The sequence below is a fragment of the Manihot esculenta genome, chromosome 13 (assembly GCF_001659605.2).
Source record: "Manihot esculenta cultivar AM560-2 chromosome 13, M.esculenta_v8, whole genome shotgun sequence".
NCBI classification, from domain to species: Eukaryota; Viridiplantae; Streptophyta; class Magnoliopsida; order Malpighiales; family Euphorbiaceae; genus Manihot; species Manihot esculenta.
This window is the reverse complement of record NC_035173.2, coordinates 30,938,946-30,959,080: the sequence shown is the minus strand read 5'-3', so window position 1 is coordinate 30,959,080 and position 20,135 is coordinate 30,938,946. Positions and strand designations below refer to the sequence as shown.

The window sequence follows — 20,135 nt, the reverse complement described above, 5'->3', positions numbered from 1 at the left end:
TTCCATTTTAAGCTCAATAAAAAATAAAAATAAAAAAGAGGAAAAAGATTAGAATCTGCTCAACAATAATTGAAAGCTCAAGAAAAGCTAGCATAGTAGCATTCTTTTTCTCTGCTCAAAACTAAAAGGACAAGCTGATGGGCATCTATACAAAAAGCTCATCTTTTAACAACCTGAATCAAGGTAAGGTGACCCATGAACCCCATCAAACTTTGAGAAAAAAATAAAATTATTGTCCATTGGAAAAGAATAACAAAGCAGAATGGAGAGTGGACAAATGCAGATACAGCAGTCACGTGTGGCTATGGAAAATCTCTCTAAGCCTTAAAAAAAGAGAATGTTGGTGCAAAGGTCAAGAAAGCATACTGAAAAAGAAGAAAAGCTGTGGTCCATTGTGCAAAACGGATTCGGATTCCCAATGCCTTTTCACGATGTTTCTTGTGCTGTATTCCAACCAACACAGTTCAAAAAATCACCTTTATCAAGTTATGGACAAAATATACTATGCTGATAAATCACTCAAATAAAATCATATAGGCCACAGCTCACTATACAATTCCCATCTTCAGATGCATATCTGTTGATCTTCTGATGGGGCGTTTTCGTGGGGGCCAGTTGCCTTTTGATGTGATGAGAATTAAGATGATCAGATTCCAAAAGTAACTAGATTCTTGATGTGGAACAGCACGAGCACAATAACTAGAAGGGTTTTGTAGTACTACTTGAACCAGTTGATTTAAATCTGCATGTGCTGTCTTTTTGTTGATCTTCTGAGGGAACCTAAGAAAAGCCTTCCAAGCCTGCAACAAATGAAAAGCACACGACTTCAGATATGCACGTTTCAGGAGACTTCTTCATCCCTATCCATCTTTCCCAGCATACAAGAAGATTGGATACTGACATTACAATCCCAAGGGGATTATGAACATGCATGGCAATTTTCAAGATAGTAAAAGCTTAATACATGCCTTTTAACGATTTCTGTACCGTTTCATGAGTCATGATGGCTATCTTCTAAGCTTAAGTAGTACTTTCAATCACAAAAGAAATTTGCCAATGAATTTTGAATTTCGTCCGTAACACAAACGTTTACATCCATTGGTGAATCATTAATGGATTTCAAAATATGTGGGTAAATTTAAGATGAAAATCTGTTGATCCCACATATTTCTTGGTCTATAATGAAACAGAACAGAAAGAAATTTCTTTTATTACTTTCTTGGAGGTGAAGGATGTTTTCATCATCCCCCCAGCCCCCTTAGCACATGTTGATGAATGGGTTTACTTTCCATCCACTTCTAGTGACATTAGATTCAATTGCAAGGAAATGCAAATTATGAAGAGGAGGGAGATGAAACAGTAAACTATTGAGACATTAAACCACTCTTTGTTTTACCCTGAAGTACCAGCTTTAGATAAAAATAACTGGACATGGGTTTGACGCTTACAGACTTCAAAACAGAAGAAAATAATTAAGGCCTGGCCTACCGCTGGACACATGCCCATATATCATTCCTATAAACTGGGTCCAGGTAACAAATCATTATCCTAATTTCTAGATAGGACACTATTTTATATAGTGAAGTACTTGGGGATAGGACACTATATAGTGATAACAAATCATTATCATTCCTAAAAGGTCTGTTTATATCCCACGCATTGGAATGTTCAAGGAGGCATGGCATATATTGATAGAGTCTTCACCATCCAAAGACACAAATATTTGGCATGAATAAGAACTCAAACAGAGATATCAAGATGAGAACATTTTTCCATTAACTCTATAAGATGGAATCCTTCACCACTTTCTTCTTTTCATGTGAGTAAAGGGTGCCACAACTCACTCATGTTGTGCCTATGAACAAAATTTGAGGAGCAAATAGGAAGCCTTTTGAATTTTCTCACGAAAACTACATCAGAAAAAAGAAATGGACCTGATCAAATCCTGTTTCATGGAAGTCCGGAGGATGGGGACAGATTATTGGTTCTCTATCATATTTGTTCATCAATGCCAAGCTACAGTTATAACAGTTGGACACATGTGAATCCATATTTTATATGATTCTACCTATTTCTTGGACTATCAAAAGCATAACACACTTGTCTCTCAACCTCTTTATGAGACTGTGTGCAGCTTCTTTGCACTAATACATATACCAATGACAAGCACAAGTACTAAAATAAGTCTGTAGTAATCAAGCACCAAAGACAAGACAGGTGAGAATAACTGGTATAGAACAGCTAACAACGCTGGTTGTTTAGGCTAGATTTTGGGTTTGTTAGGAATCTAAATGAGTAGAAATTTAGGTGAAATATTAAGCTTCGTATATAGTGTAGAATTGAGAAGTGAAATTAAACAAGAAAGAGAAGATTTTGGAGCTGTTTGCAATACAAGTTACATACTGAGAACAGTGGAGTAAATAATTTAGGTTTCACACTTAACTTCGTTGGTTAACAACAATAATATCCCATTTCCATACGCATCAAATAACAAAGTAGAAATGCAAATGCATCCTGAGCATCCTTCCTATAATTTTTATCCGTTTTGTTTTTTCACATATATTAAGAAATACAATTTTCTTTATTAACTTTTCAATTATACCCATTTTAAATATATCAAATTTTATTAAATACTAATAAATATTTTAAGAGTTTTATTAAAAATAAAACAAAATTAAATTGGATTATAATAGTCAATTTATATGTTATTGTAGTTTAAAAGAGGAAAGTGAATAGGAATTTTGGAACAGCTAAAAAAGGAAATATGAATAAAAATTATGGGATGGAGGGAGTATTACTTATGTCATAAATATTCAATTGTTCGTTAAAACTCACTAAACCTTGATTTTTTTAACAATAAGGCTATTGAAATCAAACAGGCTATGTACAAAATGAAATTATGTGTTGATCAACATAGAAGGTTTTTAATTAGAAAGATTCAGAACTTTGAGATTCTAATTATGCTTGATTATAGGAATTTTATTTTTCTACCTTTATGGTAGATATTCCTAATTAGAAATGTTGTAAATATTCCTAAATTAGATTGATTTTTTGTGTATAACTACTTAAATCTTGTAAAGATCAATAGATCAATTCAATTGAAATAGAATAAAAAATTTCTCTAAAAATTCTTCATAGTATCAGAGTCTAAGCCTGATTTAGGATTCTAATTCAATTTTGAATTTTCAAAACTCTAGACAACCAAATTAGGTAATCTCCTATCTAAGCCTATTTTCTTTCATCATCGCCACTCCCAGGAGGGTCGCAGCCTCCTTGCTGGCTGTCCGCTTGTCTCGTCTCTGGTGAGTCATCTGTCGGTGCATGAGACTCTGCACTACTCATTGCTAACGCGTGACCCTGTTTCTGATAAGGATCTTCTCGTCTGTCCGTCACAGTTGTCTTTGGGCTTCTATTTTCAGCCTGCCACTACTGTTCCTTGCTCTATTGGGAGTTGGTTAGGTATTTATTTGGTGTGAACAACCTCTTTTTACCCTCTTTTTGGTATTTTTTTTTAGCTTTGTTGCTACTCTTTACCATGGCAAAAGCAAAAAGGGTTTCTTGCTGAAGTTGGGTGTTGACTGGGTGTTCGTTTTAGTTGGACAACCTCTTTTCATTGCTATGTTTGCTTTATTACTATTTTCTAACATATTGTCTCCATTGATTATTGATTCTGATGTAAATAGACACATGACAAACTCTTCTAAAAATTTCTTTAAATATCTTCCATGTCTATAAATACTGTCATAATAACAGATAGTTTTTCACTACTATTTCTAGAACCGGTTCTATTGTTTGTACTCCAAATATCAAGCTATCCTCTGTTCTTCATGTTTCTTGTTTCTTTTTTCTTTTTTAATCTTTTATCTGTTAGTGCTCTCACCAAAACACTTAACTATAAAATTGATTTTTTTTCCTGACCATTGTGTTATTCAAAACCTTAAAACTGGAAAGAGGATTAGCATTTTAGCTATAGTAGATTGCACGATGACTTATATATGTTGGAAGAAAATCTGAGTTTGAATTTACTTCGGCATCTTTTTGGAAGAAATCAATATGTCAACCAGGAAATTATACAGTGGCATCAACGATTAGAATACCCATCCTTCTTTATTTTAGGGAAACTTTATCCTGATTTATTTTTCAAGATTCAGTGTAATTCTTTAATTTGTGATGCTTATGAGTATGCTAAGTATATAAGAACCTCTTATCCCTCAAGTAACAATAAGAGTACAATCCCTTTTGTGACCATCGACATTTGGGACCTGCTCAAATGGTCTCACTATCTGGTAATTGTTGATTTGTTATTTTTATTGATGCTAACTTGGATTTATTTGATAAAGGCAAAGAGTAATGTATTTTCTTACTTTTAATCTTTCCACAAGATAGTTTGTACTCAATTTGATGTTAAAATAAAAATTTTGAAAACTAATAATGGTACAGAGTATATGGATGATCATTTTTTCTGCTTGTTTAGAGTCTAATGGGATACTGCATCAAATTAGTTATCCTTACAGTAGTGTCCAAAAAAGTGTTACTAAAAGGAAAAATAGATACCTATTGGAAGAAGCCAGATCTTTTCTTTTTACCCTAAATCTTTCAAAAATCTATTGAAGAGATGTAGTCTTAGTCGCAGCTTATCTCATTAATAGAATGTCTCTCAAAACTCTTACTTTAAAAGTCCTTTAGAGGTGCTACAAGGGAAAAATGCTTATATTATTCCACCAAAAGTGTTTGGATATACGTATTTTATTCATAGTAGGATAGGTAAAAAGTTCGAACCAATGGCTCTTAAATGTGTGTTTATTGGATACTCTTTCACATAGAAAGGGTACAAGTGCAATCACCCTTCATCTAGAAAATACTTTGTTAGTATGATTTTACATTTAAAAATATTGAATCTTACTTAAGTACTATCTACATTTAAAAATATTGAATCTTACTTAAGTACTATCCCATCAAAAGAGGGAGGACAATGAGAGAAAAGAGATGATTCCTAGTTTTATAACTCTAGAGTTTTTCACTCAAGAAGAGACTACTATACAAAAGGGGACTATCGGTGTTCAAGAAAAAATAATTGGGCATTTCAATAACTCAGATTTAAGGAGATACTTAAGAAAAGACAAAATAGAAGTAGAAAAAGCAATTGTGCAACCTACTCAGTGTCATGAATCTTTCTCTACTCCACTGGTGAGTCAACTCTAAACCTTGAGCCCATTGATAATCTAAATAAAACAATTGCTCAAAGAAAAGGAGTTAGGTCTTGCATAAAATATTTTACTTCTTTCCCTCTTATTATTCTTTGTCTCCATCCTATAGAGTATTTGCCTTGTATATTTCCTCTGTGTCTATCTCACAGGATTGGAAGGAAGCTCTCAAATATTAATTGAAAGGAAACAACTATTAAAAAAATAAAGTCTGACTAAAAATGAGATATGGGAGTTGGTGACTTTTCTACCTGGAAAAAAAACAGTTGGCTGCAAATGGATATTCACTGTGAAATACAAAGCAATTGGATCAATTAAAATATTCAAAATCAGACTAGTTTTCAAGGGATATACTCAAAACTATAGAGTGGATTACCAAGAGATATTTTCTCATATTACTAAAATGAATTAAATCAGAGTTTTACTATCTTGCACTGCCAATCTTGACTGGAACCTACAACAATTTAATGTGAAAAATATATTCCTGCATAGAGGCTTAGAGAAGGAAGTATATATGGACATCTCTCTTGGATTTGCTGATGAAAAAATCCAAAGAAATGTGTGCAGCCAAAAGAAGGTATTGTATGGATTGAAATGGTCATTCAGAGTTTGGCTTGACTGATTCAGTAGAGCCATAGTTTCCTTTGGCTATCAATAGAGCAATGTTGATCATATCCCTGTTTATCAAATATCATAGGAGTAAAATTATTTTTCTTATTATTTATGTTGATGACATAGTAATAACAGGAGATGACAAAAAATAAATGGCTCGATTAAAAAAGATTCTGACTCAGAAATTCAAAATTAAAAATGTAAGAAAACTTCAATATTTCCTGAAAATTAAGGTTGCTAGACTGAAGAAGGGATCTTTATCTCCCAGAGGAAATACATTCTAGATCTCTTGGAAGAAACTAGTATGTTAGGTTATAAACCAGCAGAAACTCCTATTAAGAGCAATTACTAGTTGCAAGCAAAGATTGGTGAACCAAGAGACATTGACATATATCAGAGATTAGTTGGCAGATTAATTTATCTCTCACATATTTAACCAGACATAACATATGCAGTCAGTCAATTTATGCATGTTCTTTGTACACCCCACATGCAAACTGTCTTTTACATTTTGCGATACTTAAAGTCTATCCCTAGAAAAAGGCTTCTTATTCTCCAAACATGTCCATATTCAAATAAACACATTCACATATGCAGATTGGGCTGGATTGATGATAGAATGTCAACTTGTGGTTACTGCAAGCTTGTCACTTAGAGAAGTAAGAAGCAAAGTGTTATTGCTCGATCAAGTGTTGAAACGAAATGAACTCTTATGATTACAAAAATTATTGAAGGAATTGAAACTGCTGAAGAGGAACAAACTGCTCAGTATAATTCATAATTCGGTTCAACATAACCGAACGAAACACATAAAGATTGATCGTCACTTTATTAAAGAAAAGTTAATAATGGTGTCTTAAGATTAAATCATGTGACTTCTGATGAACAATTAGTTGACGTGTTTACCAAAGGGCTTAGCAATAAGACCCATCACACCTCAGTTTGCAGGTTGTGCATGTGTGATATCTATGCACCAACTTGAAGGAAAGTGTTGACCAAAATAGAAAATTCCTAATTAGGAGAATTTATATCTTTGAAATGCTAATTATACTTGATTATAAAGATTTTATTTTTCTACCTTCTTTGTATATATTCTTAATTAAATGTGTTATAAATATTTAAAAATTCCGATTTTATTTTATATCTCGATACCGTAAGTTTTGGACTTACGTTGGACATGTCGGACACCATAAATGCCAGACACATAGCCATTGAACATATATATTTGGCACTCCCACCATGTCATGTATGTATTTTGCTAAACTTTCACATGAACTAATTGTTCGACACTCAAAATATCAAACAACTGAATGTTTGATACTAGATGATATGAATATCAAATTTGTTTATTCCACAATATAATTATCGAACAAGTAAGTTTAATAGCCTGAATCTGTAAATTAATTTTTGGATTGAATGATTTGAATTTTTTTTTTTTAATTACGACCGATTTAAAAAAAAAAAATCTCGGGATCAGACTCCCATCCGTAAAGGTGAGTACGAGAATGAGGGTTGCCAAAACGCGCCAGATAATAAGGAAGCATTGCATCCAATACTCTAGGGTCAACCGGAGAGGTTGCTTGCATGTCCAAGTAAAGAGGCGGAGCAGAGATTTTCACACCTTTCACTGTGACGACTCCCTGATCCTCACCGGAGTCGAAGCGTCAACGGCTGCCCCAGCAGCAGTGGACATGCCGCGGGGAGCGGAAGTGTTGTTGGTCCTTGCAAAGGTTCTGCAGAAGGCGGAAGCTAGAAGCTTTGAGGCCATTGCTCAACTGCTAGGTAATTAATTCCATGCTATAATCTTTTTTCCTCCGTTTCCACTTATGGGGAAAATAAAATAGGAGTTTCAGAGCCACCGACATTTTGACAATGTAGAAAAGAACCTAAGCATCAAACGGCGCCGTGTGGATAACAAAAAAGGCACTGTTTGATGCACGTAAATATCACGCGCTTTAAACGATGATAAATAGAAATGACTACATACTTGTAATTATTATTAGTATCGAGTTTCTGAGTGTTTCTTTCTTACTTTATGGTTATATAAAGAGAAGGTTTTTGTGATTTTCATGTACTCTGTTTCCTTTACTTTTATTCCTTACGAGGTCCAATCTGATCAGAAAGGCATCCACCATAAAGATCAACGCTGGAGCATTTCTATTCCAGTATGTGCAAAGTTACAATCGCTAAATCTTTGTTTATTTTTGGCTACATTGCTCCAAATAAAGGGCTCTGTTTTTCACCATGATTGCATAATCTAGTGGCTCTGGTTTTTTCGGGTAAGTTTCTTTTGTTGTTGTTTCTTGCCGTTTATAATTTTCTTGAAGTGGGATTGTTTTGGATCACTTATATTTTGTGTGGATCAGAATTTTGTCTCGAAAATTGCTCTCTGCTTCTGCAATTTACGTTGCGTTTTCGTTAGTTTTCGTCGAATTTGAGTAGTGGATTGGCTTTAACATCCAGAAATAGTTGTAAATGTGATGTGAAAATGAAATGGTATAAGATCTTCTCTTGCTGTTGATGATTGTTTGTAATTCGTTTTGGATCATAAGGGTAATTTTATTCCGTCTTTTATTAGTTGCAACTTGCGAGCTATTCTTGGTTTCAGCTACTCTGCTCTGTTCTTCCTTTGTTCTGTTAATCTTGTAGCTTTATCTGTAGACTAGATTTTTCTTTTGTTACACTAATGCTCATTTATATTTTTTAGAAAGTTTATTATTTAGTTTTGAGTCTGACAGATATTAACAACTCAATATTTGTATTTTCAATAATTTATTAAAATATTTTTAACTTTCCTCTTCCTCAATTAAATTCAATTTTGCCCTCAATATTCCTTTCTTCTTTCTCCATAACTCAATTTTTAAAATTCAATTTTTTTTTCCTTCTTTGATTAACCTAATTTTTTTACTTTTTTTCTTCCTTAATGACCCAATTTTTAAAATTCAATATTTTTTACTTCTTCTTTAATAATACAATTTTTAAAACCCAATTTTTTTAACTTTCTTCTCCATCTTCCTCTGTAACCTAATTTTTAAAATTCAATTTTTCCTCCTCTTGTTTCTCAGTAACCCAATTTTTAAAATTTAATTTTTTTTACAACAAAAAGAGTAATAAAAATAATTTAATCTTTTGATATATTTTTTTAGCAGAAATTTACAAATTTGACACAAAAACTATTTTATATACAGAATCAAAAAATAAAAATATTTTAATAGATTTCTAAAAATCAGTATTAACTTATTAATAATTGCACTACTCATGAATTAAATAGTAAATCTTTCATTTTTTTTTTCAAATAGTGATTTATAACAAAGGAGGTTGAAATAATTATTCTGCTATTTTAGCCTGCATTGGTTTTCAGGTAACTTGTCACAGATTTAGCCAACGCAAGTAATTGATATTAAACCTTGCAGTAAGGTTGTTGAAGGAGAGAAGCATTGGTAGGGAGCCAAAGTCATGTTTCGGTCATCACCACATAGCAGCCAGAGATCAAAAGGTTTCAAGGTGAAGCATGCTTTACAAATAGGTCTTCTGCTAGGTGTTGGAATCTGGCTGCTTTGCCAAGTCGGGCATTCTTATGAGAAGAAAGCTGCAGGCGACGACAATGTCAAAACTGAGAATGCCATTATAAAACTAGGAAGAAAAGGGCTACCTGAAGCTGAGGAAACTATCGTTAGAGATGTGAGGCACAGAGAGGAAGAAGAAGAAAAAACTAAGCCTGACAACAACGTGGGAACTGGAGGTGGCGACCATGATATCCATGATCGTATTAAAGAATGTGACCGAAGGGACGATTCCACAGATGGAGAAAGCAAGGAGAATGTTGGTGGAGAAAGAGAGAGGGAGGATAGCTCTGATAATCACCAGACAGAGAAGGAAGAGATCAAAGACAATGTTAGCGAAGATAATGGAGGAGAAGAGAAAAAAGTGAATGAAGAAACTGCTAATGGAGAAAGCAAAGAGGGGGAAAATGAAGGTAAGGAGAATGAAGATAACAAAGAGACAGAAAGCGAAGAAAAGCCAAATCAAGAGAGCCCAGAAATCACAAATGAAGAGAAGAAAACTGTCGAAGAGACTCGAGGAATTACAATTAAAGATGTTGTAGAAGAAAGCCAAGGTGCAGAATCTAAAGAGACAGAAGACAAGGAAGAGAAGATTGAAAATTCTGGTTCAGCAGAAGATCAGGTTCCTGACGGAAATTACGAACATAGTAGGGAGGCTAGAGAAGAGCATTACAAGGGAGATGATGCTTCCAGTGCAGTTGTTCATGAAACTCAAGATGAAATCCCTAGAGAAGAGCATTACAAGGGAGATGATGCTTCCAGTGCAGTTGTTCATGAAACTCAAGATGTAATCCCTAGAGAAGAGCATTACAAGGGAGATGATGCTTCCAGTGCAGTTGTTCATGAAACTCAAGATGTAATCCCTAGAGAAGAGCATTACAAGGGAGATGATGCTTCCAGTGCAGTTGTTCATGAAACTCAAGATGTAATCCCTAGAGAAGAGCATTACAAGGGAGATGATGCTTCCAGTGCAGTTGTTCATGAAACTCAAGATGTAATCCCTAGAGAAGAGCATAACAAGGGAGATGATGCTTCCAGTGCAGTTGTTCATGAAACTCAAGATGTAATCCCTAGGGAAGAGCAAGGTGATCTGGAGAAGACTAGTGAGTTGGAGCATGTGGAGAACAAAGAAAAGAACGAGTCTGAATTTGGCAGCAAAACAAGTAACACTGAGATAGTTGATGTCAATCAAAATGAAGTTTCAAATGGTGAGCCAGTGGATAAAAACAATGCCACAAGTCCTGCAAACGAAGAAAGTGGCAATGAAAATAAGCAAGAGTCGGAGGAGGATTCCCATGATACATCCACAATAGCAACAGAAAAGAATGATCAGCAGCTGTTAAAGTCTAACTCCAATCCAGTTACATCAGAAAATCATGATTCCTCACCACAAAATCAAAATGAAACGCCAGATATCACCATGTTAAAGGGAGAGGAGCCGAGTATGAATGACGTTGTACATGTACAAACTGAGAAATCTGACTCAGATGCCAGTGGCCAGCATTCAGATTCAAATGAGACACCTCTCACTGCAACTGAAAATGTAGATTTAACTAATCAAGAATCAACAGGTTCTAGCAATTCTGAATCTATTTCATCTAACGAGCAAACTGCTGACTCCAATAAACCTTCATCAGCAAGCCAATATGATGATGCAGTCCAGGGTGAAAAATCTGATAGTTCTGAAGAGGGAAATCCAGAAATTGTTGCATCGTCGAACACAAATGAGAATTCAGATGATGCAGTGCAGAAGGAAAATGTTGATTCTTCGAACCCTCAAGAGGAAGAAACATCAAAAAATACAAACAACAATGTGGATGCTGACCAAAAGGAACAAGTTGTTTCTTCAGGATCCCAAGAGAAAGATGTGTCTTCGAACTCAAAAGATAACGGTGACTCTGCCCAGAATCAGAGTGAGAGTTATGTTCACAGCAACACAGATGACCGTACAGTTGCAAGCCAAGAAGAACATGTTGATTCTAACAACAGTGAAGCTAATCAGAATGAGAACAACAATGCAGTTGAAACCCACGTAAATGACAAAAGCAACACACATACCAGCACAGATGCAAGCCAAGAACAAGTTGTTTCCTCTGAATCTTCAACATCCCAAATACAGAAAGATGAATCCTCAAACACAGACGATGTCAGCCAGAATGACTCAAATAATTCTTCTCAAAAGGATGCAGTTGATTCTTCAAATTCTTCAGTTTCTGAAGAAAAAAAAGATGCTCGGACAGATTTTGGAACCTTGCCAGATACAGGAAGCCAAGAAATTAATGGTGGGGATGCAGCAGCAGAGTGATTCTTTTTTTTTTTTTTTTACTTCCTGCTAGAATATAGTATACTTAGACAATTTAATAATTTGTTACCTTATTTTCCCTCAGATAATCAGGAGAATTTGTAAGGCGTGTGTTTGTTGTTGTGCTTCATTGCAATAATAGTGCATAAGGAGTCGTACTGTTTTCTGCTTTATTGAGACAAGCTGTAAATTAGAAAATTGTGGCTTTGATATAAGTAATGAGAGATTCCAAATTTCCTTCCATTCTGGTATTTTATTCTTGGGGTATATTTTAAATTTGCAATTTGTGGCTGGACAAAGAGGAAGAATTTACTTGGCTATCAGTAATTTAGTAGCCTATCAACCTTGAAAGAGAAGTGACACCTTGTCTTTTACTATAATCTTCTTTTTTAAAGCCCGGACAGCAAACAATATCCGCTCACCGGCATCAAATTTTGGTGGATGAAAAAAATTTGAGCTTTAATAAAAATGAAGCAAAAAGTATATAATTTATATAAATGATCAGTTCAATGCCAAAGCGAAAATACAGATCACTGATATATTAAATATGAGAATCGGACCAAAACCACTTTAGATTTTTAAAATAAACTCAATAAAACCAATTATTTCAGTGTAATTCAATTTGATTCTTTCATCTGATAGGCTATGATTCTAATCTAGTTCTCAATTTGCAAAAATGCAATCCAAACAGCAAGAGCAACAAACCAACAGCAAACAACATATGCGATTCAACTTCAACAACAAAAATAATTTTTTTTAAAAAAAAATTTGCTAGCCATTAATCTTCAATGTGCATTCTCTCACAAAGTTGCTCAAGAAACGATTTGCCATTTACTTCAAAAGCATCCAACGATAATAATAAACATTTCACTCCTGTGTCTCTCAAAAGACAAATCTACAGTATTCATTAAAATGAGTAATCTCGATATCATAATATCACGGTTATTTTTCATCTAGTGGCAGGGAATCAAAATGGAGTTTCACAACATAGAAAAACTAATGCTAATGTTCAAAACTCAAAGCTCATTCAGTCAACCTCAATGGCAAAGACTTGCCAAATCAGTAATATCATTAAAGATGAAAAGAGAAATCAGAATTATTTCACCAGATTTTAATTTATTTTGTTTGGCAGCATGCACTGCACAGGTGAAAGAAAATAGGAACAACTAAACAACTTGCAATATGTAAAGTCCCAACATCAATTCATCCAAAGCAGTCCAATTGCTGACTTAAGAAAGGAATGCGCTAAAAGAGGTATTTCAGAAATCTTCATGCAGTGGGCCACCATTACTTAATGGTGCTTCTTCTCAAAAAGCCCATATGGGCCTGCATATCAAGAGGGAAAAGCATATCAGATATTAACAATCAAGTACCTGTCCAGATTTATCACTTGAACCAAAAAATACACAATAATAATGAAATTTAAATAATCAGAAACATGCTAAAGGAATCTATGAGAAGCCTTGCATAGCACTTCAACAGCAGCGACAAACATGGTTATTTTACTCTGCACTCTGTTAAGATTCTGTACGAGAGAGAGGAAATAAGAGGGGGAATTTTTTTTTTCTATCTTTTGCTTGCCTCTCGTGTTTGGAATTAGGATGACTAGAAAAGTAAGCCTTTCTATTCCAGACACAATAAACTGAGGAAAATAAACATATTTTCCTCCCTTTTCCAAACAAAGGAAAGTGAGAATTCCAACTTATTTTCCACAGTTTATTTTTCCTTCCTCCCACTTTCCCTATACCCAAACAGAGGTTGGAGTTGGATTCAGCTGAACTGAAAACCAAATATTTGTTAAGAATTGAACTATCACGCAATTCAAAAATAAGCACAAAAAGTAAACAACACATAGATTTAACGTGGTTCACCAATTTGACTGCATCCACAGCAGATAGAATTTTCTTATGAGTTTTTAAAGAGAATACACTAGAAGAATATTACATATTTATATATCCAAGAAAAATACAAAAAAGACAAAATAGTTAAATCCGCAACCGTGGGGTATGGTGTAGAGTCCATAATATATCATTAGGCTTCATATCCATATTTCAACAATATTATGTTGAATGCTTCACCCACCAATAGATGCTACCTAAATGCTACAAATTCCAAACATAGTATAATAAAACAAAATGGGTCATAACATAAAAACATGGACTATGCAAACTTCCTATCTTCACACCATGTTTCAATTTCTAAACTGCTCAGTGAATCCATAAACCATCCTTTGGAAATGCCACAAGAAGTTCCAACACAGAATCACAAGGCAGCAGTATTATTACTTATACCCAAAACTTAATTGAAAAAATAACAAATGAAGTACCAGAATATTTAATAAAGCTGTGGAATAGAACTTTGGCACATTTGAACAGGCTAGAATCAATTTGGATGCTAAGCAAATTTATAGATACACTAGGTTAACTACACATACAATAAACCCATCAACCTTCTAGATAACATTTTACAGCTAGAATAAGAATCACATATTTTCTTCCTGCCACAGAACCTCATTAATGTTTCTAAACCACCGTTTGTGGCACCACAATCAGATGGGAATCAATAATGACTCTTTACTACTTAAAAGTCTCCATTCAGATAACCCAAATAACAGAGTGCTAGTAGTTCAATTGATGAAAGATGAATTCCAACTACTAAACTTCAGAATGCTGCTCTTCACTTTATATTATACAATAGGAGAAAAAAAAAAAAAAGAGTAATTATGAACCACATTTATCAATTTGCAAATGGGGCTCTAATGAATGCAAATTGTACACAAATTCACAGAAGATAAGTACTTCATAAACTTAACAAACAATTAGTAAGCTCTCCCAAGTAAAGTTGAAATGCAATGAAAATTGTCAAAAGTAAAGAATTATTTGTTGGAAAGAATCCTCTGCCATGATTGTAAATCAATCAGTATTGGAAAGAATCCTCTGACATGATTGTAAATCAATCAGTGATCTTCTGTCATGATTGTAAATCAATCATGATCAAATCTTACCATGTTTAGCATAGCACGATTCTAGGACATAATTGAGGGCACAATCAAAGATCTAATTGTTTATATTATGTACTATATAAACTTTGTAACTTACTACACAAGAGGTAAGAAAATAAAAACAGTTTTCTTCCTATAATCTCAAGATGGTATCAAAGCGGGTTTCGGTCTAAAAATATTGCCGTCCTGCAATAATCTTTTACCAAATACCTTTCCCAACTTCTTTCTCTCACCAAAACAACAATGGCCGACCTCCCCACTTTAAATATCTCCAACAGCCTCTATGTACCTTCCTTATCTTGCAAATTACTCTCTGTCAGTCAGATCACCAAACAGTTAAATTGCAGAGTACTCATGTATCCTCATTTTTGTGTTTTGCAGGATATTCATACGGGCACGGTACTGGGCCGTGGTACTGAGAAAGATGGACTGTACTATGTGGAGGAGGTCTCAAGTACTGGGTCAACTCATTTAGCTCAAGGGTCCTCAACCCGACAATTATAGCTCTGGCATCGGCGCTACGGCCATCCCTCAAGTGATTATCTTCGTACTTTGTTTCCTGAGTTTAAATCCATTGACATTCCAGTTTGTACTTCATGCGTACTTGCTAAGAGTCATAAGAGTACTTATCATATATCCACAAATAAATCTGATACTCCCTTCTCAATAATACACTCTAATGTATGGGGGCCTGTCCCGGAAACTGTCTCCTTTGATTATAGATACTTTGTGACTTTTATCGATGATTGCACTCGTGTTACTTGGATGTACCTGTTAAAACAAAAAAGTGAAGTGGCTGAGAAATTCTGTGATTTTTTCCGCATGATTAAAACCCAATTTCACAGGACCATTCAAGTCCTCCGATCTGACAATGGGGGGGAGTTTGTCAATAACCATCTCCAAGCCTTTTTCCGGGATAATGGGATCCTTCACCAAACTACTTGTCCTTATACACCACAGCAAAATGGGGTTGAAAGGAAAAATCGACATATCCTTGAGACTGCCCGAGCCCTATTGTTTGAAGCCCAAGTTCCTCCTAAGTTTTGGTCTGAAGCAGTTGCCACATCCATTTACCTCATCAATCGACTTCCGTCTCGCGTCCTTAATTTCCAATCTCCCTTGCATACCTTGTCCTCTCATCACACCATCCCTTCCCATCTCAACCTTCCACCTAAAATCTTTGGTTGCATAGTTTATGTTCACATTCCTAAAACACACCGCACTAAACTTGATCCATGTACTCTTAAGTGTGTTTTCTTTGGTTATGGTGTCCATAAAAAGGGCTATCGATGTTTTGACCCAATCTCTAAACGGCTTTTCACTACCATAGACTGCACCTTTCTGGAAGAGGAATATTTTTTTCCCTCGCCAACTAGCAGTGAGGGGGAGACAACGGCACAATCACCATCACTGCCAAATTGGCTTAGTCAGGAGGGGCCAGAACTTGATTATTCTTCTCTTCCTGAGACTACACCAGAACTGGGAGACACTGACCATTTAGTACAGTCCTCGGTCTCAACGTCACAACCAGAACCTGACACTGTAGAATATCCTGAGGAACACACAACTGAGGTATGTGAATCTGAACTTTCTCATGTTTCTAATAATCTTACCACTGAACCCATTTCCCTTGAGGTTTCTGAAACAGGCCAATATGTTCTACCCCCTCGGAATAATAGAGGAATCCCACCCAGGAGATATGATCCAGAATTCGAGGCGGCCAGATCCAGATACCCTGTGGCAAACGTTACCAAAGGAGAAAGACTATCACCTCAGTTGGTCAACCTACAGAAATTCATTTGCTCAGAATGGATACCAAAGGATGCCACAGAGGCCCAGAAGGACAAAAGATGGGTTGAGGCAATGGAGATCGAGATGGATGCCCTAGAGAAAAACAAGACCTGGGAAAAATGCTGGCTACCCAAGGGAAAACGACCGGTGGGATGCAAATGGGTGTTTACCATAAAGTATAAGTCAGACGGAACGGTGGACAGATATAAAGCTAGACTTGTAGCAAAAGGATTGGCAGAACTCCTATGGATCAGAAAGTTGATGTTTGAGCTTGGATTCCCATCAAAGGATGCAGCTGAACTCCGTTGTGACAACAAGGCGGCAATAAGCATTTCTGAAAATCCAGTTCAGCATGATCGAACAAAACATGTTGAAATAGACCGACATTTCATCAAAGAAAAGTTGGACAGTGGTTTGATATCTTTACCGTTTGTTCGACCAAAGGATCAATGGGCGGACATCCTAACCAAAGCAGTAGCTGGACGAATATTCCATGAGGTTTTGGGCAAATTGGGTATGTTAGATCCACATGATCCAACTTGAGGGGGAGTGTTGGAAAGAATCCTCTGCCATGATTGTAAATCAATCAGTATTGGAAAGAATCCTCTGACATGATTGTAAATCAATCAGTGATCTTCTGTCATGATTGTAAATCAATCATGATCAAATCTTACCATGTTTAGCATAGCACGATTCTAGGACATAATTGAGGGCACAATCAAAGATCTAATTGTTCATATTATGTACTATATAAACTCTGTAACTTACTACACAAGAGGTAAGAAAATAAAAACAGTTTTCTTCCTATAATCTCAAGAAGTTAAATTTGGGTCAGGCCTAACTCACCTCAAAAGCTAGCTCAAGGGGGAGGATTGCCTATGACCCATATAAGGGGCACATTAACCCTTTCCACAACCGATGTGGGATTCAACACACCCCCTCACGCCCAGAATTTTAATGGTTCGTGACATATTCATGGGAGGCCCAACATCAGATGGGGAGGCTCTGATACCAAGTTAAATTTGGGCCAGGCCTAACTCACCTCAAAAGCTAGCTCAAGGAGGAGGATTGCCTATGACCCATATAAGGGGCACATTACCCCTTTCCACAACAGATGTGGGATTCAACATTATTCTTTATTTTTGTAGGAGACAGAAAAAAACAAGAAAATTAACGGTTCATTGATAAATACCCCATGGGAACTCCTTATTGCGAACGTGCAAATATTGGTAAGCCTGCATGAACAGAAACAACATTAAGTAGATACAAGTCAGATTCCAAAGGTATGCCATTCACATCAGCACGTAACAGAATTAAAAAGAAACAATAAGGAGCTTAAATACTCCACCTGGTCATGCCAATTGACCGAGTTATAAATGTAGAAAATCCGAACGGGCCTCTAGATAGCTATTAAATGAACAACAAAAGATTTCAGATGTACAGAGAAGAAAACTTACAGGGGGCTCTTCATAGTGAGGATGACCCTTTGATAGGTTATAAATAGCTAAGATAGAGCATGCAGCAATGCCCAAATATGTTATCTTCTCCCATTTTGATGCCTCAGCAGCCTCATCTGATAAAATAAAAAGTCATGAAATCAATCACAAGATGAAAACTAAGAGAGGAGAGGGGGTGAATTCCCACAAGTATCACAAAAGAATTGAACCCGAAATTATAAAACACGCTATTGAAAGTTTATTTCTTCACAATAAGATTCAAGTTTCCTATTACTCATTCCCCACATTTCCCACTATAGCAACAAAGGCGATCAATGAATATAAGGAAAACCTAGGGAAGAAAAGAACAATCAAATACAGTAACCCATCTCAAAACCTTAAACATTCGTAACTCTAACAATTAATTAACTTGCTATGAAAACAAAATCACATTTCGCTTAAAACTGGCATCAGACTTCTAAAACAGCAAAGATACTGCATATAAAATACACACGCACAGAGAGAGAGAGAGAGAGAGAGAGAGAGAGAGAGGGAGAGATCTACAAGCTTCGTCTTGATGAGCGGAGGAAGAGAAACGTCTCTTGGAAGTAGCGGACGGCCGGGAGCTACCGCGGAGAGTATTTCGAAGACCAGATCGCAAAATCGCCGACGCCATGCTCACTGTTGTTTTGACCTTTTCGTTTTCCTATGTATTGAGCTGAAATTGGGAAAGAAGCTGTTCCTGCCCTCGCTCTCACCAAACAAAAGCAGCCTACTAAAGATTTTTAAAATAATAATAATAAATTACTATTTAATCCTTAAATTTTCACTACTAACTTTGACCAGTATTTTAAAGATTATATTTTTTTCATTCTATAATTTTTATCAAAATTATTTTTTTATAACTATTAAAAAAATTATTTAATTAATTTTTTAATTATACACTTTTTAAAGATTTTAATTTCATTCAATATTAAAAAATAATTTAAATATTTATTTAAAAAATAACAGTTAATAATAAATACTATTTTAATAAAATTAAATAGAATTATAATAATTAATTTATATAATATTATAATATAAAAAATAAAAGTGAATAACAATTTTAAAATAATTAAAAAAATAAATATTATGGAATAGGGGAGTATAATTGAGACTCGTTTGTTTCGAAAAAATATTTTATAATATTTTTTGATATTTGATGCATTTAGAAAATTTAATTTTTTAATTTAAAGAAAAATTAAACTATTTTAAAACAAATAATTTTCTCCTTTTAAAATTATTTTATATATATTGAAAATTTTATTAAGATTTTTATATATAAATTTATTAATATATTTTATTTTTAAATTAAAATTAAATAATAAAAAATAAATTATTTTATTGATAAATATTTTTTTAAACAAATAGAGCCATTCACCTTAATTTTGTTTTCATCATATATTTTGGTACTCCTTTCAATTTTATCAATAGTAGTTTAAGACAATTTAATGTTTAATCCTTAAATATTAAAATTATTTACAATTTCATACTTTAGTTTTGCAATCATTTACCATTTAGTTTTTTTAATTTTAGATATAGAGAGGGAGAGGAGAGATGAAGAGATGAATGAGGGGTAAGATTGTACTTGATTACAAATTAAGGGTTAAAAATGTTTTTCTAAAAATATTTTGGTGAAATAAACGTAAAATGTTTTAATAAAAAATAAAAATATGTGGAGTATATTTGAAATTTTGTCAATCTAAACTTATTTAGTATGTTAATCTCCAGACATGTTTCATATCCAATTAAAATTTCCTCTACATTAACACAATCAAATCCATTTATTTTAATATTTTAGATAATATAATTTAAAATATTAATTTATATTTAAAATTTTCAATAATTATTATAAAAATATAGTGTATAAAAAATTATAAAAATATATAGTATATTTATGTTTTGGGCTTATGGGCCTATGTTTATGCTTTAGGTTATAGGCCTTTGTTTTGCAGCTCTCTTTCTTTTTTTTATCCGAAGTTTTGTGGCTCTTTGTTAAATGGGGATTAGGCCTTGAACTTGTATTTTGTAATTTTTTTTTTAGAAAAATTATTATTTGGTATCTATATTAGAAGAAATTTTTTATTTAATTTTTTAATTTTATAAAATATATTAAAGATTTTTAATATTTTAAAAATTTATTGATTAGTCTCTCAATTAATTTTAATTGTCAATTATTATAAAAAA

The 20,135-nt window shown here is 34.2% G+C and overlaps 2 protein-coding genes across 3 annotated transcripts; one reads left to right on the top strand and one right to left on the bottom strand.

Annotated features, from left to right (window-relative positions):
- Positions 1–7,578: 7,578 nt before the first annotated feature.
- Positions 7,579–11,924, top strand: LOC110629807 (dentin sialophosphoprotein). 2 transcript variants are annotated; one of them, XM_043949565.1, is made up of 2 exons: positions 7,579–7,598; positions 9,178–11,924. In XM_043949565.1, exon 2 carries the CDS (start codon positions 9,273–9,275, stop codon positions 11,682–11,684), a length of 2,412 nt encoding a protein of 803 aa, XP_043805500.1. In that variant the 5' UTR covers positions 7,579–7,598; positions 9,178–9,272; the 3' UTR covers positions 11,685–11,924. The 2 variants fall into 2 exon arrangements, with proteins under 2 accessions (XP_043805500.1, XP_021632642.2); XM_021776950.2 differs by lacking the exon at positions 7,579–7,598 and adding an exon at positions 7,718–8,095.
- An 808-nt stretch (positions 11,925–12,732) lies between these two features.
- On the bottom strand, positions 12,733–18,683 carry LOC110629808 (cytochrome c oxidase subunit 6a, mitochondrial). Its single transcript, XM_021776951.2, has 4 exons — positions 18,474–18,683; positions 17,931–18,046; positions 17,666–17,708; positions 12,733–13,007 (listed from the first exon to the last, which is right to left on the bottom strand). The coding sequence occupies exons 1-4, from the start codon at positions 18,583–18,585 to the stop codon at positions 12,973–12,975; spliced, it is 306 nt and encodes a 101-aa protein (XP_021632643.1). The 5' UTR covers positions 18,586–18,683; the 3' UTR covers positions 12,733–12,972.
- Positions 18,684–20,135: the final 1,452 nt, after the last annotated feature.

Coding starts and splice junctions, on each gene's coding strand:
- LOC110629807 (XM_043949565.1), top strand. CDS start 9,273: ATGTTTCGGTCATCACCACATAGCAGCCAGAGATCAAAAGGTTTCAAG.
- LOC110629808 (XM_021776951.2), bottom strand. CDS start 18,585: ATGGCGTCGGCGATTTTGCGATCTGGTCTTCGAAATACTCTCCGCGGT. Junction 17,709..17,930: donor CTCACTATGAAGAGCCCCCT/GTAAGTTTTCTT, acceptor CTGTTCATGCAG/GCTTACCAATATTTGCACGT. Junction 13,008..17,665: donor CAATAAGGAGTTCCCATGGG/GTATTTATCAAT, acceptor CTTGATATGCAG/GCCCATATGGGCTTTTTGAG.